This window comes from Pogoniulus pusillus, chromosome 2 (assembly GCF_015220805.1).
Source record: "Pogoniulus pusillus isolate bPogPus1 chromosome 2, bPogPus1.pri, whole genome shotgun sequence".
NCBI classification, from domain to species: domain Eukaryota; kingdom Metazoa; phylum Chordata; class Aves; order Piciformes; family Lybiidae; genus Pogoniulus; species Pogoniulus pusillus.
Window position 1 is genome coordinate 48,800,452 of NC_087265.1, and position 24,087 is coordinate 48,824,538.

Genomic DNA, 24,087 nt, shown 5'->3' on the forward strand with positions numbered 1-24,087 from the left:
TCAAAATCAGTGGCCATGTGCCTCTCTCCAGGAGAGAGCTCCCTGCCCCTGCACTAGCTCCATTTTCTATCTTCTTTCTTCTCCATAGTTTTGGCTTTTGTGCTCTCCAGCCTTCAGGAGCTGCGATTTGGGAGAGGACACAGATTGGACCCCTTACTCAAAAGAACTACTTTTTCTTCCTCAGGGTTTATCTGATTAAGACATCCAGAGCTATATCGATGCAGCCAGGAGCATGAAGCAGTTCATGGTGGGGAAACTGAGGTAGATTTCAGAGGAGGATTTTGCTTAAGCAAGATGGGCAACCTTGGACTTAAGATGTGTTCAGTGTTTCTAATCCAAGGGCACTTGCTCAGCCTATGCAGTGGGTTTCTATATCTCCCAGCACACAGATTGTGTCCACTTCTGGGCCCCTCAATTCCAGAGAGAAGTTGAGACACTGGAACATGTCCAGAGAAGGGTAGCAAGGCTGGGGAGGGGCCTGGAGCACAGCCCTGTGAGGAGAGGCTGAGGGAGCTGAGGGTGTGCAGCCTGCAGCAGAGGAGGCTCAGGGCAGAGCTCATTGCTGTCTGTAGCTGCCTGCAGGGAGGCTGTAGCCAGGTGGGGTTGGGCTCTGCTGCCAGGCAAGAAGCAACAGAAGTAGGGGACACAGTCTCAGACTGTGCCAGGGCAGGTCTAGGCTGGCTGTGAGGAGGAAGTTCCTGTCAGAGAGAGTGATTGGCATTGGAATGGGCTGCTCAGGGAGGTGATGGAGTGTCTGTGCCTGGAGGTGTTGAAGCCAAACCTGGCTGGGGCACTGAGTGCCATGGTCTGGTTGGTTGGCCAGGGCTGGGTGCTAGGTTGGCCTGGATGAGCTTGGAGCTCTCTTCCAACCTGCTTGATTCTATGACTCTATGACTCTGCACCTCTTGCAGAGCCCTTCAGCACCCATACAGAGCATCCCTTTCACAGCCATACCTTCACAAGCCACGAGCAAACAAGCTTGCAGACAGACACACGTGGGGAAAGGGTCCCTGGCACCCACAGGCTGACAATTTGCCCTGTGTGCCTACTCATGCAGACAAGTGGCCAGCTGGTGCTCACACCCACAGGGGGCTCACACCAGCTCACACGCACACATATGGTTGTGCACATGCACAGACCTGTTACCTGTGCACACACACTGAGATGCCTGTGTGCACAAGTACCTTCACCAGCACCCACTTAGCCCCACTCACACCCACCCATGTGTTCCCTGAGCAGGCTGGCATGTGGCTGGGATTTCCTGGGAGCCCTGTGTGCCTCCCCTCTTTCAGCACTGATGTGAGCCAGCCAGGAGGGACTTTGCAGCTGACAGATTCAGAGGCTCCCACCTCAACAGTCTCTGTGCCAAGTTAATGGTTCACCAGGGCTTTGCTTCCCCTGCCCTTCCCTGCTTGCTGTCCAAGGGTGAGTAAAGAGGAACTCACTAATGGGCATCAACAGCATCCCACCGCAGCTCCCCTTGTCATGCAGGGTGCCCAGGACTGTCAGTTCTCCTTCTGCCCTGCCTGCCCAGGGAGCAGGACATTGCCTGCCTTGACTAAGAGCCCTGGTAGCACTTTCAAAGAAGAGTAGACAGGCAAAGCCCCTCTACTCTGCATTGCTAAGGTGTGGAGGGTAGGAAGAGAGGCACGGACCTCTCTGCCCAGGCTCTGACTGCTGACAGCCCTCAAGGGGTCAGTCCTCTGACCACTGTGACACTGACAGTTGCCTGGAAGCTGTGCACACACATTCTCCTCTGCGGTTACCTAAACCCACATGCTAGGTACAGCTGGAGAAACCAGTTCCTGCAGACTCCTTGCAGCACAGAAGGGACCCCCTCAGAGATCCCTGGAGCCTCTGGAGGAGAGCGATGGCAGCCTGCCCTGTGGGCAGCCAGGAAGGCTGCTCCTCATTCTGTGTTTGCCTACAAGGGGCACAAACTGATCAGATTACCAAGACATGCCTGGCACCCTGCCAGCCAGGTGAGGCTGCATATTGCCTATGGCACGCCAAGTGGATGCCTGGCACGCCATCAGGCCATCAGCATCAACGCCATGTGGGGATTCTCCATGCCAGACTCTGCAGCAGCAAAGGCTGAAGACAAAGTGACAAGACCAGAGGGTAGCTGGAAGAAACTCACAGCCCATCACCATGAGGTCAGAGCAGCTAGCCACACATCCTGCTTGAGGGACTGCAGGTCACCATAGCAGCCTAGGTCAGATGGCAACAGGACACAAACTGACATTCCCAAGCAACAGTGACCGTGGATGATGGGAAGAGAGCACCCAGCCAGCCTGGGGGGCTGCAGAGTGGGGCAGGAGAGCCCCTGCTCTCATCCACACTCATCTCCTGGCTCTACAACTGTGGAGAAAAGCAGAGTGGATGAAAAATGAGCCAGGCTCTGTCATGGATCCCAAGCACCAACAAGAGGCTGGAGGGAGTTCAGCTAGTTGGGACTCAGGGCCAGGGCAGGAGAGCTCTCCAGGCAGCCACAGCCCAGCACGGCGGCAGCGCTTCCCTGCCCTCCCCAGGAAGCGCTGTGCCACACCAGCTTTAAATAGCTTTATTAGAGGGAGCTCTGTGCCCACAGCCCCCACTGTGGGAACCACGGGGGTGCCAGGCAGCCCCATGCTGTCCGCTGGGAAAGCTGGGACTCCCCAGGGCACAGAGCTGGGCTCACCCATGCCATCGCTGCCGCTTCCTCGACCTGTCTCTGTCGCAGAGGGGCCACGGTGTGAGCCTGAGGGTGGCACTCCAAATTGTCCTCGCCTGCTCCCAGGCCGTCAGACGCAGAGGCTGAGCTCCTGACGGACAGAGCACTTGCGGCACTGCACCACGCAGCACCAGTGGAAGCGGCAAAGGCAGTTCTCCTCCAGCACCACCGTCTCGTCCCGGTGCCCTCGCCCGCAGCACAGCAAGTCGCACCCACTAGTGTCCATGGCTGTGCTGTTGCAGACGCGGCCTCGGGTGCCCAGTGAGCCCGTCTTACGGTTAGCTGAGCAGAAGTCAGGCGAGTCGGCTGAGTAGATGAGGTCCTGCTTGTCTGGAGGTTTGATGTTGTCACCCACGGGGATGAGGGTTTTGCCGTCGTTGCCGCCCATCACCTTGAAAGCGCCGTTGAAGCGCTCCAGCAGGCGGTCCCCAACCTCGCGGAAGTGCGGCATCTTCCGCCAGCAGGTGCGCAGCGTGCAGGAGCCGGACAGCCCGTGGCACTTGCACTCTGTCCTCATGTAGCTGCGCACCGCCTGAGGAGGAGACACCATGCTCAGCCCTCCGTCCCCCACAGCCCTGCCCAGCACCCCCGGTCAAAGCCCTGCCTCTCGGTGCTGCCCTGCCCTGCCCTGCCCTGGGGAGGCTGCTTGGGGGGAGGCACGGGAGGTTTCCAAAGCACCTGCAAAGGCCTTTGGTGTCCATATTTCGCTCAAATGTTTGTGTAGATCATGGCTTGGGGGAGATAAAGGTGGAAGGTTGAGTTGGGTGGGGCAACACGGGGCGGGGTGGGGGGGGTGATGCTTGTGGAGGGCAGGGAGTGTGGGGGGTCTTACCAAGCGCCCAGCTTCGTTGTTGTGCAGGTCAATAAGAGCTCGGATGTCATTTTTGCCTTTCTTGCTCTTGGCATCCATGAACTGCTGAGATTTCTCATAGCCGAATTGCACATCATCCCCACAGCCCCCCCACTCCCAGGCCGTGCCCTCTGTGCCTGGACCTGCCGTGGGCGAAGGGGGCGCCCGGCTTCGGGTCAGCTCGCAGCCACACTGCAGCAGCTCCCCCATGCTGCAGGCCTGCGTGATGGCGTGGCTCACCCCAGCGGCCGTGATGGCATACACGAAGGCTGTCTCCCGGATATCTGCAGGAGAAGGAACAGTGCTAGGATGCAAAGTCTGCTCTGGCAAACGCTCTTGTGAGCAAAGCATCCCCCCCAGCAACACCCTGTGGAGGCTTGGACCTTCTCTTCTGTGCTTAGTGCTGTTCCCTTGTACCCACCCATGAGCAGACTGCCTTGGACAGATCTCTCTTGCAAGCAGATACGCAGGATCTGGGAGATGGCCAGGCCCTGTCAGTGTTTCTCCCTCTCCCCTCTCCAGGCACAGGGTCCTAGGGGCAACAAATCTCCTGCCTCCCCTTGCAAGGATGGTGCTCTCCCATAGGAAAGAGTGGCTCAGAGGGTAGGGGGAGTCCTGAGTGATCAGGTGGTACCCACAGCTTCCTCACAAGCCCCTGATATGTCCCACCAAGCAGTAAAAATCCCATCCCCAAATGCAGGCTTGGGACTTGGAGAGAAGTGCTGAGCTGGACACCTACCCTGGGTGGCACTCAGCCCTCTGCAGGGTGGCAGTGATGATGAAGCTGTGCTGCCTGCCCTCCCCCACGGCTGCCTGCCCCCCCTCCCTCCACTGGCATAGCCTCCACCCTGCAGGATTATTTATTATTAGTATTTGCTCCTGTCTCTCTCTGCTCCGGGACACGAATTCCAAGCATCTTTCCCCTGCCCGGACCTGCCGCTCGCAGCCGCAGCCAGCAGGGGATTCTGGCAGTGGGGGTGCGGCACCCTGCTCCAGCGGCTCCTGTGCTTCCCCCCTCCTATGCCAGGCAAATCTCTGCCCACCCAAATGCCACGGTAGGGTTGGTGCAAGGTGGTGACACTCACAGTGTGCCCCAACCCTTCATCTCCAGCACTCTGACTTGGGGGATCCGTGAGAAGAGAGGTTCAGGGGCACCAGCTCCATGAGGGGGTCCATCACAAGCCCATGCAGCACCTGATCCTCAGTGTCGTTGGCATGAATTAGACACACAGGTGGCTTTCCAGCAATGCCACCCCATGGATGGGTGTCCCCTGCCCTGGCTCTCCTGCTCCCCATAAGGCACACAATCACCCACCTGCTCCTGCCTGGGGCTGACAGAGTTCTCAACAGGCAGTCCTCAGCTGGCAGAGGTTCCTGTGCCACCCTGCCAGCCAGAGCCCTGGAGGGATGCCACTCCTCTGACAGCTCCTCCAGACACGTGGCTGCCTCTAAGCCAGCCTGCCCTGGCATGCCATGCCTGGCAAAGGCGGCAGGGAGGGAAGGGAGAAGAGCTGCAGTTGTGCCAAGGAGGCCATGGCTGGGAACAGGAGCCCACTGAGACATCCTTCCGACGGCAGCAGGGAACCCCCCAGAATACTGGGATGGTTCATTCAATTCATCTTACAGAAGACTGCTGCCTGCTGGCACCTTTCAGTGCAGGGCAAGCTCTCTACCTCTAACACCCATGATGCAGCCCTGGGCACTTCCACACCTCTAGTTGGGGTGCCACATGTCTTGAGAGTGCCAGAGGCTCCTGGAATCACCAGGGCATTGCTCATCTCCGCTGGCCCAGCAGTAAGGCTGGGCCAAACAGAACATAGGAGCTCCTTCAGCATCCCCATGCCTGACAAATTTGTCTCCTACCCAAGCTGTCACTGGGTGCTTCACAACTCATCCACCAGCGTCATGCACTCACCACCCAATCAGACCCTGGCATCCTGGCACAGCCCCACACCCAGCCTGGAGCTCTGCCTGGCATAGATCCCACCCACCTCAATGCCAGTGTGATAATAGCTGACTCTAGAGACAGAAGCAACCCTTGTGGTCCCTAACTCTTGCCCCTCAACTGAATGCATGTACTTGTGTTTGGGGGAAACCCACGCTGGCAAATCAGCTTCTTAAGTGAACCTGATGTCCTCTCATGAGCCAGTGTCTCCTCTGGGACCTCAGCTCTGCCTTTCACCAGTACCCTCAGCTGCTGGGTGCCCAGGGCACTCTGCCCTTGCCTGTGCCTGCAGGGAGGCTGACCTGAACACGCCTGCAATGTCCAAGGGCATACCCACTTGCCTCAACAAGAGATGTGAAGGCTGAGGCAATCAGCGCTTCTTCAGCACAGGGATCGACATGAGAACAGGGACAGGACTAAACTCACCACCCACTGAGTGCCTCTCCAGTCCGACGTGCTTTGAGCATCCTGCTCTTCCCTAGCCAGCCAGACGGGTCTCTCCCTGGGGAGTGTGGCAAGGCTTTCCCATCTCTTACAGATGGGATCTGCCCATGCATCCCTCCCACTATGCCCCTCTTACCTGGGGTGACATCAGGGTGCCCATGAAAGGACCAGGGGCACAAGGACAGGGGGAAAGCACTGCTCTCTCCTGATCATTGCAAGGCTAGGAGGGGCAGTCTGCAGGGCACCCACGGGGCGAGGGACAGCTCCTCACGACTCTGCACTGCCTCACAGCCAGATCACTTCCCCCTTCACATCCCGGTGTCCCAGGGGGAGCAGTAAATCACTGCCAGACGAGGGTGCATTCTTGGGCTTTGTGAAGCCCCGCACTGTCTGGGAGCATCGGTAATTGCTTCATTACAACACAGGGAGACATGTCCCGGCAGTAAAACCTCGGCGTGACTGCACCAGGGAGCACTGAGCAACCCCTGCACACACACACACACAGAGGCACAGGTCTGCATGCCCAGACTCTGCTCCAGGAGTCCCCAGGGAGCTGTGTGACTGGGTGGCTGGAGGCTCTTGGGGAGATGGGAGGCTGAGGAAGCGCTGGCCTTACCCTGCTGCAGGATCTTGCCAAAGTATTTGCTGTGGCTGGTGCAGTTCCAACGGCGGAAGCGGAATTGGTACTGGCACTCTCGGACGCCCAGCTTGGTGCCCTTGGCCACCTCCTGCACGATCTCCGGCTCCAGCTGGCACAGCTCCGCCTGCTTCCCCGCCAGACGCTTTGTCTTTCGGCAGATGCTGTTGGGGTCCATGACCAGGGGGCTCCCCACTGCCCTGCAGGAGGGACAGCGAGCAGAGCAAAACCAGCACCTGAACCCGGGGGGGACCAGGATAGCGATGGGCATAGCCAGACCTGCTCCCAGGGTCACTGCTGAGCCAGGGTGCCAAGGGGACAGAGAAAGGTATGCAGGCAGGGCAAGGCAAAAGCCACAGGGTGGTACCTGTGTGCCAGCACCCAGGGAATACCTTAACCTGTCCAGCAAAGACGATTGAGGAGTTGGGGAGATGCCACTTTGGGGCTGGCTGGAGGATGATGCTGGCCCATGCCACTCCCTTCCTGGAAGCCCCTGGGGACATCACTGTGGACGACAACGGTGTCCCATGTGGCAGAGATGCTGTGCTGCTCAGCTCTTCAGGTCTGGATTGACCTGGCACAGCTGCCTATTGCAGTGTGACCAATGCCTAGCGTAGCTGCAGCCCCCAAAGCCCCATGGGCACAGCAGGGAGCCAAGCCAGAACTCTTGATGTGTCTCCCCCTCTCTGGGGGACTGCCTCATGGAGATAAAATGAATGACCTCGCTGGCAATAAAGACCCTTGGCCACTTGCCAGCCTCCTATGCTCACCTCCTCATAACCACGCACTGGCCCTGGGGCAAACAGAGCTACAAGTGGGTGTGGGCACATGAGAGAGGGTTGCAGGTGGCATTGCCAGCCCAGCTGATGCCATCACGGGAGGGCAAGTCTCAGCTAAGCCCGTGTCAGAGGCAGCTCCTCCTCACCAGCATAGCTAGAACAAGGTGCCTGGCTCTCCAGACCAGAAGGAAAAGTTCCAGCATGATGCCACAGCCCTCAAAAGGCTGCTGGCTACAGAAACGCCTGTACTTTCCCCACACGTTTGCCTGGAGTGCCCTCCACAGCATGGCTCATGCAGCCACACAGCCCACCAGCATCATGCCCCATGCCAGCACAGGTGATGCTCCAGATCTGCCATGGACAATGCCAGTGTTGTTTTGCCTGGAGTGCCCTCCACAGCATGGCTCATGCAGCCACACAGCCCACCAGCATCATGCCCCATGCCAGCACAGGTGATGCTCCAGATTAGCCGTGGACAATGCCCATGCTGCAAAGGGCAAAGGTCAGGCACACCGTGCTGATAGTCTCCTGCCCACACAGCCCATCTGCTGGTACAGGGACCACGTGTCCATGAACCACCTGAATTCAGCACACCTCAGAGGCAGACCCTCTCAGCCCTGCCTCGCCTGCCCACGGGCTCAGAGTCTGTCCTGCTCAACAATAGTGCTTTCCTGGCTGTGGATGCACACAGGACCCCAAGGCTGGACTCGGTATCCCTCAGTACTTTGAAACACCCAAAGACTGCAAGGCCATGTTCCCTGTGGTCCCCTGGGGAGCTGTGCCCAGGCGACCCATGCTGCTGGCAGCCCTGCTCACTGGGGAGCACCAGCTGCACTCCAGCTCCCAAACCCAGGCCTTTATAGTCTGGCCAAGCCCCAAGGGCTTGAAAAATCTCGAGCTGAATCTTGGTGTTTAACTATGTTCTGGGTTTCCTTCTCACTCTCACACAGCTGGGAAGCTGTATTCAGGATGCAGGAATTCCTTTGCCATCCTGACCATGCTGCAAACTCCCTCCAAGTCCCTTTCTTGGAACTCCAGGTCCTGTCAGGGTCCCCTTGACCCACATCAGCTTCTCAAGCTGCTCATATCTTCTGCCCATCAAAACTCCATTGGGTTTATGCCCTCCTGCATGGTCTGGAAAAGGACTCTTTATGCTTTGGCTGGAGGTTTGAGGGGTTACACAGCAAGGCCAAGAGGTGCAGGTTGGAAAGGTGATGTCTGACAGGGAAGCTGAGGGAAGCCTACACTGCTGCTGGGGAGCACCTATCTTCCTTTGCTTCTGGCAGCAGGCTTTACTTCTCTGCACGATGCACAAGTGCCTCTGCAGAGGATGGAGCACTTGGGAAAGCATCATGGGGCTGTGCCCAGGCTGGCACAAGTTCCCCCTCGACAGGGAAACTGAGGCCCACATAGAAAGCCACAAGCAAGCCTGTGCAGTCGCATCCCATGACGACCACATGGGGATTTGAGCCTCCATGCTGGGCTCTGAGCTCGGTCTCCTTGGGGACCACAGGCTCCAGACATCCCCAAAGGGACAGCAGAGGCTTGGCCCCGCTCCAGTGGGGTGGGAAGAAGGGGAGCCGGGACAGGACTTTCATTAAGAGATGACTCTTTGTAGTCACAGAGAAAGGATGCGCCATGCCCCGGGGCCATCAGATCAAATGCTGAACTGCGGATCACCCCGGCCCGTCGGATCAGGCCGGGAAGAGGAGCTCAGCCCCGCGGGGCTGGGGGGTGGTGGGTGGCTCACCGGCACCACGGGGGTCCCCACCCGTGGCCTGGGCAGCAGCGGAGCCAGCAGCAGCATGCGAGGGCTCGCTGGCCGTGCCGACAAGGCAGGGGTGGGCTGCTTAAGCCCTGCACGATGTTAATTTCCGCTGGGCTCTGCTTTCTGGCACGGGGAGGCTGCCGGGAGCCCGAGAGCTGTTTTGCTTTGGAGGGGTTGGGGGGGGTGGAGGGGGTGAAGGCGGGGGGGGGGAGACAAGGGCAAGAAAAATGCTGCCAAACTGCTACTGCTTTGGCAAGGGCTCCAGCGCGGGGCCCAGATCTGCCTGAGCTTGTCCTGCTCCAAGGCCTCCCGCATCTACAATTAAGGTGCCCCACCTCTGCCGCCGGGCACTCCTCCCCCTGCCCTGGTGAAGGAACCAGGCCGCCAGCATGGCTCCCTCCAACCGATGCAGGGCACCTCGGCCCCCTGCTGCCTCCTGCCCAGCCAGGCTCAGCGGCCGGCTGGCATTCCTCTCTTCTGTCCCCGGTGCTATTCACCTGCTGCCAGAACTGCCCACCTCAGCCTAAAAGGAGCCAGGATGGTGAGCCTCGCTGTCCAAACTGATTTCCAGCACTTCTACCCAAGGGAGACAACCTCCATGGCTGAAAGAGAAAACTGAAGCACAGAAGAGGAGCTGCAACCTGCTGCCAACCTGCTGCCAACCTACAGCTGTCACTTCTTTGGCTGCCACAGCTACAGCCTGAGCCCAGACCCAGCAACACATCAGAAGGGGAAGTCACTGGCACAACTAATGTAACCTGTGTCATCTTGACACTGTCCTCACTGCCACAGGGCCAGGAGCTCCTAAGAGCTTTTCCTACTCAGCTCACATTCATGCCCAGCATGTCCCAGTTTGGTTCCCAGCCAAAATCGTAGACCAAAATTGTCTTTGGTCAAGCCTGGCCCAAAAAAAGCTCACATATACCCCTTGGACATGGGGATGGTGTGGAGCAGGGCTTCTTCTAGTCCCTGCCAGTAGATCATGACTCTAGTGGGGTCCAAATCTGCAGGGAGCTGATGGAGAGAGAGTAGCAGAAGTACGCAATGAGGAAGATGATAGTCAGCCTTCACAAACGGCACCCACATCATCTGTCATCTTTGGTCGTGATGGTCCTGAAGCCACGAGGAAAAGCAGTGGTTGTGCTGTGCCAGCTCCCTGCCGCACCAGTCAGGTCTGCTCCCATAGTGTATTGGTGCCTGGGTGTTCCCACGAGGGAAGGAGATCCCTCTGTGGGACAGCAAGGGCATGGCTTGCCTCTCATCCAGGTCTCCATCCCGGCCCCTGGATGCCTTCAGGTGTGAGATGCATGGTGCCAGGGTACCCAGCCCATTGCCCTGAGCCCACAGGCTCTTCTCCACCTGAGTGTAGCAGTGACATTTGCAAGATGCCAGCCCTGGAGAGCCAAACTCCATCCTCAGAGGACAGATCATCCTGCAGCCCACCCAGCAGGGTCATACCTGCTGACAGCTCTGCAAAGAAATCAGATGCAAAAGCAGCCCAGCTCTTTCCAAGCTGCGCAAGCAGGGCAAGGAAGGGACACACAGGAGTTTGCACTCAGCCAGCTTTCCCTTCAGCCCACGCAGGCGCACGACAGGACCCAGCCCCTCACCCGGGGCGATGTGTGGGTGCTGCCACTAACTGGGGCAGCTGGGTGTGGAAAGCGGAGCAGGAGGTGCATGAAGGGAGTGAGTAAGCAGCAAGTCACTGCGCTAGGGGGCACAGCTGGGTCTTGGCCACCGAGAGCACCAAGGACACCAAGAGAGCTGGGAATACCGTGAGTAAAGGAAAGAAGGGAGGCCTCATTCCCTGACCTCCTCCTTGGACCTCCTCAGCAAGGATGGGACACAGATAGCTGGATGCTGCCCCAAAGGTAAGAGGCTTTGGCATGGCATGGTGTCAACCCACGGACTTGCCAGCTGCAGGGTCACACCGAGGCCGGGAGCCGCAGGCAGGAGCTGCCCTAACTTGTGCTGTGGGTACCAGGGCAGCTAGAGGGAGCAGATGCCTGTATAGGTGGTGGTCCCAGAGCTGTATCCAAGCCCTAGAAGGGCTGGAGTGAGAAGAAAGGGGCCCACTCATCCCTGGTCACTGTGTCCTTCCTCAGCGTGCTGGTGGAGACTGAAATTGGAGTGGCCCAGAACCCTCCTGCATGTAGGGGATTTGAAGGGCTCAAAACTCTGATGCAAAGCCCAGTTGAGTCCTTCAGCTTGAGGCATGCATAGGACAGAGCTGGGCAAGCTGGGGCATCACTGTGGGAGAGTGAAGGAAACCAGGAGCAGGGACAAGGGATGGCATGAGGAAAAGCTCAGTTGCCTTTTGGGGAGGACACGAGCACCCAGCTCTGAAGCCAGTGCCATATCAAAGGGCCCAAGGGAAATAATTCCCTTTGCAAAAGTCCAGTAGGTCAGCAGGTGCTCCAGAAGGGGCACAGGGAGATGTGACCAGGATCCCATCTCTCAGGCTGGGAGGTGTTTACTGCCTGTGCAGCACTGCTCTGGGGGTGATGGTACATTTGGGACAGTCAGGTAGCTTAGTCCAATGAGTACTGTGGGGCATCATGGGCTGTGGGGTGGCAGGTGTGGGTCAGCAGGCCCAAGGTGTGATTCACAATTCTCTCCCCAAGGCACACAGGTAGGGCCCTCTAGCCTGCCCTTACAGGCTCTAGGGCAGCAGAAGAGAATGCAAGGCAACCACTACATGGAACTCACCTTGGGATATGTGGTCTCAGAGAGAATAGGGCCAGGACCCCTCAAGCATAGATCCAGCCATAGGTGTGGTGGATGGGTCCCCCTTGAGCTCCTCTGAAGGAGCACCATGAAAAACTGGAGATACACTGCCCATGTGCATGCATAGGAAGGGGACATGCTGCAGGTGTGCATCCCTCCAGACTCCCTCAGACCCACAGCTTGAGTGGAGCACATCTCACCTGGGATGGTTTCCCCCCTTACTCTTCTCTTCCTGACTGATCTTGTCTACACCCATGGAGAACCAATGGGCATTTGGACGCTGAGGAATCCTGTCTTTGCTCACCCCCACCCCATAATGCCTCTGTCCCTGAGAGCACAGTCAACCACAACCTGAATCCACAAGCTGAAACCCTGCCCTGAACCTGCTCAGCGCTTCTGAGACACCAGGTTTGCCTGCCCGATATTCCTGCAGCCTCCAGACCGGCCCAGGGGACCCAGGCAGTGCTTCCCTGTCTTGCTCAGGGAGGAATCACTGTTGCCCAAGAGGCCAGGTAAGAAACAACACAAAAAGATGAGGGGAGGAGGAAGAAAGAGGTTTTATAGGGCTGACGGGAGCAAGGGGAACTTACTCCCTGCAGCCTGGCATGAACTAAGGGACTGCCAACACCTGAATGCCACATCTTCCAATTGGCACTGTCCACAGCCTGTTCCTCTCTGCCATAGACAGGTCCATGTGTCTGCCCCTCTGCCTCTTCTTAGCCATAGAGGCACCAGAGGCACAGAAGAAGGGTGGCTGCGCCTTCAGTGAGACCTCTGGGGCCTATCCTACCACAAAGAGGATGCTCCTTCTCGGGCTATGACATCGTCAGCATGATGTCACTACTCATGCATCACACCCAAACTCTTTTTTTCTGTAGGTGCAGCTGTCTGCCAGGATCCCAACAGGTGCAGTCACCCTTTGTGAGTGCCTGAGCTTGGCTGCATGCCTAGGATGAGGACCATGCCTCCAGGACCCAGCCCTGCTTCACTCTGCCACGTCACTTTCACACAGCAGTTTGTCACCAGTGCTGGAGAAAGCTACCTCAGACAGACAGCCCCTGCGTGTGTGTCCCCTACGCTGCCCAGATACTGCTCCCAGGGCAGGGGTGGCATGGGAATAGACTTTCCTTTCTTACCTAGGGGAACATGCTCCCTTGGCTAAGCACCCAAGGGTGCCCGGAGATGCACACGCCACCAAAGTCCATTCACATCAGCGACAGGGACATCAAGGAACAGCTCTACAAATGCCACGATCCTCGGGGCTCCCAGGAGCCCTGGCACACACACAGCTGCAGCCCTGAACCCCTCCTCACCAAAACCAGCAGGCAGGAGTAGCTACAGACCGGGGAGAGGGGACGAGTGCACGGAAAGATGCCTGCCTTGAGCTGACTCAAAGGGCCAGGCAGCACCCGGACCTCTCTCACCAGCATGGGAAGAGCTCCCTGGAAATAAAGGATTATTTCAGCTCAGGACCGAAGATCCCAAGCTCTGAGAGAAGTAGCTCGCGAATCCACCAGCTGCTCAGGCGTCCTGTCCGGGGAAGCCTGGTACGTCCATTTGGTGGTGCTGGTGGCCTCCTTCCACACATCCGCTCCTCCCGGCTCACTGGCTCCCGGGCTCTGCGGTGAAGCAGAATGCGTGCTGGGGATCTTCCTGCAGCCACTCCACTGCCCGGCACATTTGGCCGCGCTGCGTGCAGCTGAGTTATTGTTCTTAAATTAAAGCTTCCTTTTCTTCGTCTTCTTCTTCTTTTTTTTTTTTTTTTAAGTGAAGAATAAACAAGTCGGACCCCCTTGCTCTCCTCTGCCAAAGCCTGTTCACCCCCCCAAGCTGGCACTGCCAGCACATGCACGGCACGGTCACAGCACCAGCAGGACCCAGTCTCAGCAGCTTATGCAGCTCTGGGCATCTGGCTGAGGGGCAGTGGTACCCCAGCACCCTGCCCTCACTGATATCCTCAGTCCCTGAAATGAAAGCAAAGTGAGCTCCCACTTCAGCCTTGCTTGCTCCAGCCGTGGGCAGAATGACCGAGGTCTGCCTGGAGCTGGGCTGTAGGCTAGAAATTTGGGTGTGAGGACTTGTTCCGTGGCTATTGATGAGGGTGGAACAGGGCAGATGGGGAGAGCTGAAGGGACAGCTTGTACATGCAGGGTAGTGGTCTGAGAATTGGCCCAGTGAAAAACATCAGCTCTCAGGCAGCAGGAGGGACTGTGCCCCAGCTACCCTGAGGTGTGCGGCAAGGAGCAGGGTGACCCTCCCCATGCACTCTGCCCCAGCTGGGACTCACCCTACCTTGCTCTCTTCTCCTCTCCAAAAAGAATCTCAGCCAAGTCCCTCTCCAACACACTAACCCTTTCCCCAGCAATAGAAACCACACTTAGGCTGCAGGGCCAGACTCTCATCTGGTGTACAACTGACTGTAACAGCAGCGTTTATACCCAGCAAGCCCCCCCCCCCCCCCCCCCTCCCCTTTTGCCCTGCACTCCTGCAGCCAGGGCTAACGAAGAGGATGGAGTCACAGAATAAATGACTGGCGGGCAAGCAGGGGACTGGGAGGGAAAGGCTTACGGAGAGCTTTATTTTAGGGGTCAAAAGAGTGTGACAATGTGGAGATGAATAGCCTCAGATAATGAATGATAGCCCGGACAGCACGCCAGGGAGCTGGAATCTAAGCACTTAAAACCGGATAAAGACAGGCTGGGTGAAATTCTTAATAGATTTAAATAGTTCATGTTTCGACAGATACCTGGGCTTTCCGAGCTCGGGTCCCAGCTCCGCGTTTGTAATGAATCCCCCACCCCCTCCGGAATCCTACAAGGCACCGTTTCTGCCTTTGATGAAGGCACCATTACAAACAGGGGTTTTGTCCCTGCCGCGTCCAGGCCACCGCTCGGGAAGGGACACCTTAGGGACCTTCAGGCTTTTAATTAAAGTTGACTTACTGGAGGGGTGTAGAGGCCCCTACCCCGCCCTCACCACCCCTCAGGCGCACTACCCTCCCAGGCTGTGGGCTCAGGGTGCGGGACGGCAGGCTGCTGCTCTCTCTGCAGGAGCTATGTGTCTCCCAGCCTGCTGCCCCCGACACGTCCGTGTGTCCAAACTCCGACAGTGTGAGGGTGCTCCCGGTCTGGACCTGCCTGGCCAGCGAGCAGTGGTCCTCACCCAAGGGGCGCCCCGCGTGTAGGGTACTCCGTTGTTGCCAAGCTGGGGTGAGGAGACCGCCCTTGGAGAGTAAGGGACCCTGCGCGTCCACCCCGGGATGTTCTACTCACCACCAAAGCCCGATGATGTTGGCGGGGCAGAGGAGGATGAAGAAGAGCCCCATCTGGGTCCGGGAGGAAGGCAGCATCCTGTCAGGGCTGAGGGAAGCGCTGAGCGCCCCCGCGCACCCTGCGGGGTGCTGGGCAGCCCCGAGGGCCGACGCCCCGGCTGGTGGGTGCCCACTGCCTCACTCCGCCGGGCCGGGGCGGGCGGGCACCGCGGCCGGCGGGGCCGGGCTGGGCTGGGGCTGGGCTGGGCAGGCACCTCCGGACGGCTGGAGCGCGGCGCGGAGGCTGCTCCGAAGAAGGAGGAGGAGGAGGAGGAGGGACGGGGCTGCGAAAGCATCTGCCTCCGACAGGGAAACCGGAGCCTGGGGGGACGGACAGGGCGGGCCGGGCGGGGGGACTCCTGGGTGCCAAGCTCGGCTCCCAGCGCGCTGCCACGGCCACAGCGTGGGCACGGCCACGGGTACGGGCACCCTCTAGCAGCGGGAAGGCGGCCGCAGTCTGCCTTGCTCCGAGTTTGCTGTCGCGCTTGGACGTGCACCTCTTTTAGCAAGACTTGGCTGGCACAGCCTTGTCCCCCGCAGCCCCAGGGACCTGGCAGGAACCCGCCTGGCACAGTCTCACCTGGCAAGGCACGGCTCAGCCCTGAAGCCCTTGCGGGAGTCCTCCTGACGCAGACCTGCCCAGCTTCACTCGGGGTTGTGGTGTGAGATTGCCAAACCCGACACAGCCTCTAGACCCTCCCTGGCACCTGACCATCGTTCACTTGCCTGACCCTAGCACCTCTGGCATGGCTTTGCCCAAGCCTAGCAGCCCTCATTACCCTCTAACAGAACCCTGCCTGAGTCCTGTCCCAGCGCTGGGTGACCTGGCACAAACTTGCCTCCATAGCTCTGCCTGCCCTCAGATCTGCTTTTCCTGAGGACACTGAAGGAATGAGTAGCCCCAGCACCTCCCTACTCTTGGCAGCAACTCCACTGGGGAGACATGCCTGGGGCAGGAGGATCGACAGGTGGGTCACAGGAGCAATCCCCAGGAGCAAAGAGACCAGGAGAAGAGTGCAGGGAGGGCTGGCTTGTTTAGGGTGATCTTGTCTCAGGTGCAGCCAGGACCCAGGAGGAAAACAGCCCTCAGCATACTAACAGAACAGACAGCAGGAGCTGCCCTGGGGCAGAAGGAAGCTGAGGAGCTTGGGAGGTAGTGGGCACAGCAGCAGCCGGTGTCTGCAGGCTTTCCCTCGAGTTTCTCCCCATCCTGAATAGCCTCGGGAATGATTTCTCAGGGATCAGCCCACGGCCCTGGCTCTCTGCTTCCTCTTTCACCATCTGTGACTCGGAGCAGAGGATGCAGCTCCCAGCCCTACAGCATCAGGGCAATGGATACTGGGTCAGAGACAACTGCCCTGGAGGGTCCTGATTTACCCCTGCACCCACTCCAGCTAAGCAGCCAGCTCTTCGAGTTACTCCAAGTCAAATAGGTGTCTGCACCAGTGATGGGCAAAGCAGAGCACCTTTACCGATGGTGAGCTACTCACTCCCTCCAATAGTGATTTGGGCTCTGTCGCCCTTCCTGGGAGGGTATCACTGCCCACCCCCTGCTCATTTCCAGCCTCTGGCTTGCCCCTCACTGCTCCTGCTGTCCCCATCAACGGCAGCTTCTCTCCTTCACCTGGGCAGATTCACTCCCCAGCAGCAGTATTTGGCGGTGAATGACTCAAGCTTTTATCTGTGGCTTGGCATGATTATTCTCTCCCTTCTGGGCACAAGAGTTAAGAGACTCCCACCACCTCCGGAGGTTTCCCACTTGCTCCTTCCCTGCCCTCCCACACAGGGACTGCTCTCCTAGTCTGCACCCTTAATGTGGTGGCCAAGACTGAGCCGTCTCGGCAGCAGCGCGGGGACACGGGGGGGATCTTCCCTGAGCTGCATGCCGTGTCTGAGCTGCTTCACCATGTCCGGTCCCCTGCGTCTTTTGCTTTCACCCACCAACCTCCAGCCTACCTGCTCTACCATCACCTCCAGCCTAGGGAGGAAGTCAGCCACAGGCAGCTAGTGGGGAGGAGACATCCCTGCCAAAGCCGGGGACAGGCTGATATTATGCCCAGGGCCCCTGTCCCGGCAGGCAGGGCTCCACGGCAGCTCGCAGCAACGTACAGCTCATCTGCCGGCATGTTGAAAGTGCCTGTTGTCCCTCTGCCCCTAGCACCCGGCCTCCCCGCTAAGGCAGCGCAGGGCAGGTGAGAAGCCTTTATCTGATTTCCTAAGGGCAGAAAAATCCCTTTGATTTTGCCCTGAAGAGGGGAGCGGGAGGAGGGGGAGCCCCGTCCCAGCGAGCAGGTGCGGCTGGCTCACAGCGGCTCGCCTTATCATGTCCCGGCTCTGTGTGAGGCTGGAGGGGGCCGGGGTGGGTTGTGATGCCCGAGTACATATATGGGAATCGGCTCCATTGCCTGGATCCCGTGGCAAAACGCCCCGAGAGGGGCTGGAGTGGGCTCCAGCCTCCTGCCTGTCCCAGGGGGCTGGAACCAGGGGGATGCCCAGGGTCTGCCCCTGCCTCACAGCTTTTCTCCTAGTTGCATAAAACTCCCCTGTTTGCCAAGCAGGAAACTGAGACATCGAGATGTTGAGAGCTGCTTAAGCGGCTGAGGGGTGGCAGCCTGCTCACAGCTCACCCAGCCACAGCAGTTGGCTCACACTGCCTTCTGCACTAAGACCCAAAAGGGCCACAACATCCTTCAGGGGACAAAGCCACCGTGGTGACACCGAGCCAGGGCTAAGGATGACAGGAATACCACCGTGCCACCCCAAAGCAACCTCCCGTCCAGGGCTGATCCTTTGTCTCTGCCTTCCCTTGCCTCTCACAGCTCCCCCCACCCCCCCCCCCCAGCCCCCCCTCAGCTTTTGTGTTATTACAAATTATAAAACAATTTTTTCCTGCCGTCCTGCATTCTTCTGCCTCCTGCAAGAATTTTAATGTATTTATTTTTGCTATCAGGGGAAAGCACAGTGTTCCTCGGCCACCCCTGGGCAGCCCCAGCCCCTCTTGGCCACTGATGGAAATTAATGATGGGGGCTGCAAGGGGAGAGCAGGAGCTCCTGCACCCCTGCAGCAGAGGCACGGGGGGGTGTGGATGTGTGTGTGTGTGTCCAGTCAATCAAGCTTCCCCAGCGGCAAGAGGAGAGCGTGGAGGATGGAGAGCTGAGCTGTGTAAGGGGCAGTGGGGACCAGTCAGCACAAGATGCTGCTGGTTATAGGCTGGGGAAGGAATGGCTGTTCTGTGGCTGGGTAGGGCCAAGGGGTGCTTTGGGGTCCATCTACAGAGTGCTGTCATGAGGGACCATGTCCACACGAGCGGCATGGGTTTGGACTTACCCTGCGCAAGAGGACACCCCTATCCCATGCAACAGCATCCTCAGTGGTCCCCATCCCACATCGGGGACAAAGCACCCCTCAGTGCCCCATCCTGCTCAAGATCACAGCCCCCACCACCAACCTCCCCCTGCTCCTAAGCTGGTACTCCAGTGTTGTGCTGAGCTCCAGCTGCTGCTCCCCTCTGTACGGCCTCAAGGGCCAGGGACAGGGGTGCCCTGCTCCCCCAGCCCCCCTGCCCTGTAGTCACAAGGCTGGGGGGGCCTCTGCCTGCTGGGAGAGAGCGGACAGGGGGAGGAAGGAGCAGGCCTTTCCCGCTGCGGGGAAAGTGCGGTGATTTCCAACCCAAACACCCCAGCCTCAGCAGCCGCATACTTTCCCAGCGTCCCTCCCCTCCTTTACTCCCGAGGACATTGGCGATCAAACCCAGGTTGGCCCCATCTCCTGCCCCTGCAGTGAGGTCATAGAGCTGTGTTTGTGACATCCCAGCATCTCCATGGCAGCACACTGTGATGTCATAAGCTGAGGGTTGCGACCTCACAGCAGGAAGAGAATGATCTTACTAAAACAACACAGTCCCCATCCATGGCCACTCACAGCTGGGGGACTCCAGTGCAGGGTAATGGCTGGTGGAGGGGCTGGTGACAACTGAGGGACGCTGGGGACAGAGCCCGTCCTGGAGTCCTGTCTCTGGTGGGAGCTAGCGGTGGCGACACAGGGCATGATCCAGCACCCAAAGCAGAGAGCAGCCCCCAGGGTTGAGCTCCCCCACAAGTGCAAACACATGAGCCCCATGGTACTGGTGTGACGGTGAAATTGAGGACAGCCATGCCAGGGCTCGGGGGTCCCCTAGGCTCAACTGCAGCACTGCCCACCTCTGAGGCAAACCATCTCAGGGCTTATCAGGGCACAGAGCCTTTTCATGTCAGGTCGGTGGGTGGCGAGCGAAGCTGATGAGGACCTGTCCCCATATCAGAGTTGCTCAGCGCTGACAGTGACCATAAGGCTCATTCTTAAATTAGATGCATCCCCTGCCCCTCTCTAGCTGGCGCTCCCAGCCCCTGCCCCATAGCTGGACATAGCCTGGGACATCCCTGCCTTTTGCACTCAGGGTGGCCAGCAGGTCGTGTCCCCTCCATGAGTGCACACAAGTGGACACTACCATACCCCCAAGGAGGGCATCCCTTGGGCACCAACAGACAGGTGACAGGTGGGTGAGTGGATGGATGGATGGATGGATGGATGGATGGATGGATGGATGGGTGGATGGACGGACGGATGGATGACGGATGTGTGGGTGGCTAGGTGGATAGATAGGCAGATAGGTTTGGGGATAGCTGGGGAGTGATGCATGGATTTGTCAATAGATGGATGGGTGATGTACAGGCAGCTCAGTAGGTGGGACTGGGAGAGATGAGTGTGAGATAAAAAGCTGCATGCAGGTGAGGATGGATGGATGGATGGATGGATGGATGGATGGATGGATGGATGGATGGATGGATGGGGAAGAAGGACTGGGAAGAAGGACTGGGAGGAAAGATGGCCCTAGCACTCCTTAGTGTACCACTAAAGCTCTAAATGTTGTTGTACTTTCACAACCTCAGTTTCAGGCAGCAGCAGCAAAGACTCGACTCTGTCCTGGGAGAGAACATCTCAAAGGGAGAAAACCTGTCGTTCACTCTGCACATCTCAAGGGCCTGACCTTGTGCCACAGCAGTCGTGCACCCTCACTGCTATCACAGCATCCACTCTCTGCTGCCCAGAGTGGGAGAACTGAGGCCAGCAGGGACTGCCCTGCAGTGCAGCAAAGCTGGAATCACCTCTCTCCAGGCAGGCATGGCTCTGTGGCCAGTCTTGCTTGCTCCAGCTGCCTGCACATCCATCCGCCTGGCCTAAGGAAGGACACACACTGCTTGGGCTAGGAGTGATGCGGCTGCGAGGGATGTCCTTGGGCCCCTGCAGGCTGTAAACATGATGTCATGTGGTGGTGCACACAGCCCGCTCTGTGCGCGGGTCCGCGAATGGGCTTCACAAGTTCTGCGTGGGAGGCATCGACCGTGGCCCACAGCCAAGGGAACTGGAGTCAGAAGATAAAATCAGGTTTGCTTTGGGCTGGAGCAAACAGCCTTTTGCAGGAGGAGTAAGGACAGGGAGAGCAGCTGGAGTTGGGGGACACACCCCCACCCCAGAAGGCTTGGTGGGGGCATAGGTGATGGGAGATGCCCCAGCAAAACCCAGCACTAGTCTCGCCACTCCGGGGTCAGCCCTCTTCGTCCCTACTTGACTTAGAATAACTCCATAGGCACTTGAAGTCACTAATCAGCCAGGACCACTTGAGAGCAGCCTGGGACTGCCTCCCATCTCCCATGATAACGGGTCGCCAGCCCTGGGCTCACTCCAGAGTCCCACTCCCACGTCCTCAGGGAAAGGTCCTAGCCCAGCAGGGCCTCATGGGGCACAGAACAGGGGGAATCCAAAGCAGGACTCACTGCTGGGTGCTGAGCCCTGCATAGTGTGTGAGGGAACACCATGGTGATCACTGATTTACCTCATTTCAAAAGCTTTGTGCCCTTCCCAAGCCCCTGCCCAGGTCCGAGGGGTCAGACAGAGGGAAACAAGGGATGGGGACCTTTGGGACAGAGGTAAGAGGGTCTCACTTGTACCCTCTGTGTAGGGGAAGAGCAGCTGTCTCTAAGCCTCGAATCTGTCCCCATCCCCCTGGATCTCCCCATATTCCCCTTGTGCAGCCCCACCAGCCCCAGCACGGTTCGTGACTCAGGCAGTGACAATGCAATGACATACAGCTGGCATGATGGTTTACAGTCCCCAGGACCCCGGGGCTCAGCCTTCTCATAGCCTGGGCTTTGCTGGGGGTGAGTCAAGGGACACCCTCCCCTGGGACACCTCACTTTCCACTCTGGCTGTGGGAGAGCAAATAGGAAGGAGTTAGTGGATGCAGCCCTGGAAGAAGTTTCCAGCTCCTGCACAACACTGCAGCAGTTGCACGAAGAAGCTGTCTTTCTGTCCTGGCAGCCAGGACCCTCCAGGCTGAGGGCAGCACTCCCTGAGCAGTGTGTGGTGAGTGAGTGCCAAAGGAGATCGAGGGTCCTGTGGTGCCTGCCGTTGTACCTACCCGCCCCACGGGGGACTTGAGGTTGGAGCGGATGACGTGACTGTGGAACTAGCAGAGCCGCAGGATCCCTGAGGCAGAGGGACACAGAGGATGGCCTTTGCCACCTCCGGCTCCCCACGCTCACGGATAAATGCAGCATTTGCTCCCCGGCCTCTGCCCCTCCTGCTATCAAGCTGTGGCCGGGGCTGGCCCCGAGCTGGGGGACTTCCCTGGCGCTGGCCATGCCGCCGGCCCCCTGCGGCATCCTCCCGCCGCGGATGTCATGGCCCAGTCGCTTCCCTTCGGAAGTCCCCGTCGGGTGGTTCTGGAGGGGTCTGACTCACCCGCCCCCATCCCTGCTCCCACCTCCCTTCCTGCACGGCCTCTCCCACAGCCCTGGCAAGCGGCCCCGGCAGCCCCGGTCTGGCCCCGCCGCCGTCCGAGGGCGGGGAGCACAGCCTAGTGGCGGGAGAGGGGAGCAGCCGGGCTGCCCGTGAGCCGTTCGCCCCGATCGGCTTGCGAGGGCCACGGGGACCGGCCCGGAGAGCTACGGCGAGTGGAGCTGCCGTGCTAGAGTCTGCCCTTCCGCAAGGCCAAGTGCGAGGTCCCGCACCCGGCTCTCGGCAGCCCCAGCACCAGGACAGTGGGGAGCGGAGAGCAGTGGACAAGCAGCCCTGCAGAGGAGGGCTTGGGGATGCCGGGAGATAAAAAACCAGCGTACGAGCTGGCAAGGTGAGCTTGCAGCCCCCAAAGCCGACTGTAGCTGGAGCTGCAAAGCAATCAGCATGGCCAGCAGGGTGAGGGAGGTAGTGCCCTCCGTCCGCTTCGTGCTGTTTAGACCCCCACCGGGAGCACTGTATCCAGCTCCAAGGTCTCCAGCTACAGTAAGGACATGGACCTGTTAGAGCAGGTCCGGAGGAGTGCCATAAAAATGATCAGAGGGCCAGAACACCTCTCCCGTGAAGAAAGGCTGAGAGCTAGGGCTGTCCAGCCTGGAGAAGAGGAGGTTCTGTGGAGACCTTATTGAAGCCTTCCAGTATATAAAGACCTTCTTAAGAAAAATGGGGAGCTTTTACCAGAGCCTTTGAGTTTTATTGGTTTTGCAAGGGGCAACAATTGCCAGCTGAAAGAGGTGATGAGGTCCTCAAAAAAGGGAGAGGCAGCGGCAGAGACTGCAACAGGCTGGCGCACCCCCTGCCCCGGGGAGCGAGTGCCACAGGTTGGCCGAAGTGCCAGACTGGAAAGCCCCGAGCAGGGCTGGGGACTGGGCTTTCCCGCTGGGCTCGGATCTGGGCCCGGCTGGGGCAGGGAGAGCTGCAGAGATGGCTGCGAATAGCCATGAGATGGCGGCAGGCACTCACGCTTGGCTGTCCCAGCCTGGGGGTGCCTCTCGGGTGCAGGAGTGCTCAGATCCTGCACCGGCAGCCCCAGCTGCTCTGGCAGGGACTCCATCAGTCACCAGCCTGGAGACCAACGTGGACATCCCTTCTCCTGTAGCCAACACTTGATCTTGTTGATGGGGCAACAGACACTGATGGGGCTTTGGCATCTCTGTCCAAGCTGGGGACAAAACCTCCCAGGTTCAGGACCTTGAACCCACTGCCCGATAAGATGGTTAATGATCAATGCTGGCATGTCCTTGATAGAGGGGCATGGTGCTGGCTGCCCCAGGAGTGACACTCGGACGGGGCAATGCCCTGGCCCCATGGTCTCAGGGCCTGGTGGCAATGCCAGGATGGCTGGAAAGGACATGCTCTGCAACCACAGCCCTGGACACCACCACGGCAGAGCCCTGCTTGTGGGCTGGGCAGCAGGGCCTGCACTGTGTTGGGCAGGAGCTGGTAGCTGTGCTGTTCCTAGCATGAAGACAAGCACAGCTTGCTTCTGGTTGGGTTGCAACTGGGCAAGCCCAGATTTCTGTATCTAGGCTCTCAGTTGGCAGCACCCTGAGAAAGCACCAGGAAAGACCCTGGGACAGCTTGCACCCACCTCCCTGGGGCATCACCCTGCACTGCAGGGGGAGCAAGACAGGAACAGAAGTACGACAGATGAAGGAGAAGGGCAGGAGGGCTCAGGACAGCAGGTGTCCTGCAGTGAGCCTGGTGGTACTGTGGGGCATGCAGGGTCTGGGGTGCAGTATTCAGTGCCAGAGTGCAACGCTGGTGCTGGCACATCATGCTTGGTGCCTGGTGCAGTGCCTAGTGTCAGTGCTGGTGCCTGGTGAGCAGTGCCCAGTGCCTGCTGCATATGCACAATGCCTGGTGTGAGCACCTGGTGCTAATACCAGTGTCTCACACCGCATTGTGCCCAATGTGCTGTACCTACCGTGCCGTGCCATGTCAGCGCTGTCTATCAGCTGCCTAATGCACCATGCCACTGCGCAATGCACAGCGTGTGGCACCCAGCCCCTGGTACACACCACCAGGTGCTGCTGACACAAATTCCAAGTACCTGGCATCCAGTGCACAGTGTGTGGT

At 58.8% G+C, this 24,087-nt stretch overlaps 1 protein-coding gene across 2 annotated transcripts; it reads right to left on the reverse strand.

Moving 5' to 3' along the window:
- Positions 1–2,547: 2,547 nt before the first annotated feature.
- WNT6 (Wnt family member 6) lies at positions 2,548–15,407 on the reverse strand. 2 transcript variants are annotated; one of them, XM_064165020.1, is made up of 4 exons: positions 15,136–15,407; positions 6,569–6,784; positions 3,546–3,847; positions 2,548–3,245 (listed from the first exon to the last, which is right to left on the reverse strand). In XM_064165020.1, exons 2-4 carry the CDS (start codon positions 6,765–6,767, stop codon positions 2,784–2,786), a joined length of 963 nt encoding a protein of 320 aa, XP_064021090.1. In that variant the 5' UTR covers positions 6,768–6,784; positions 15,136–15,407; the 3' UTR covers positions 2,548–2,783. The 2 variants fall into 2 exon arrangements, with proteins under 2 accessions (XP_064021090.1, XP_064021099.1); XM_064165029.1 differs by having other exon boundaries at positions 6,569–6,789; positions 15,136–15,298.
- Positions 15,408–24,087: the final 8,680 nt, after the last annotated feature.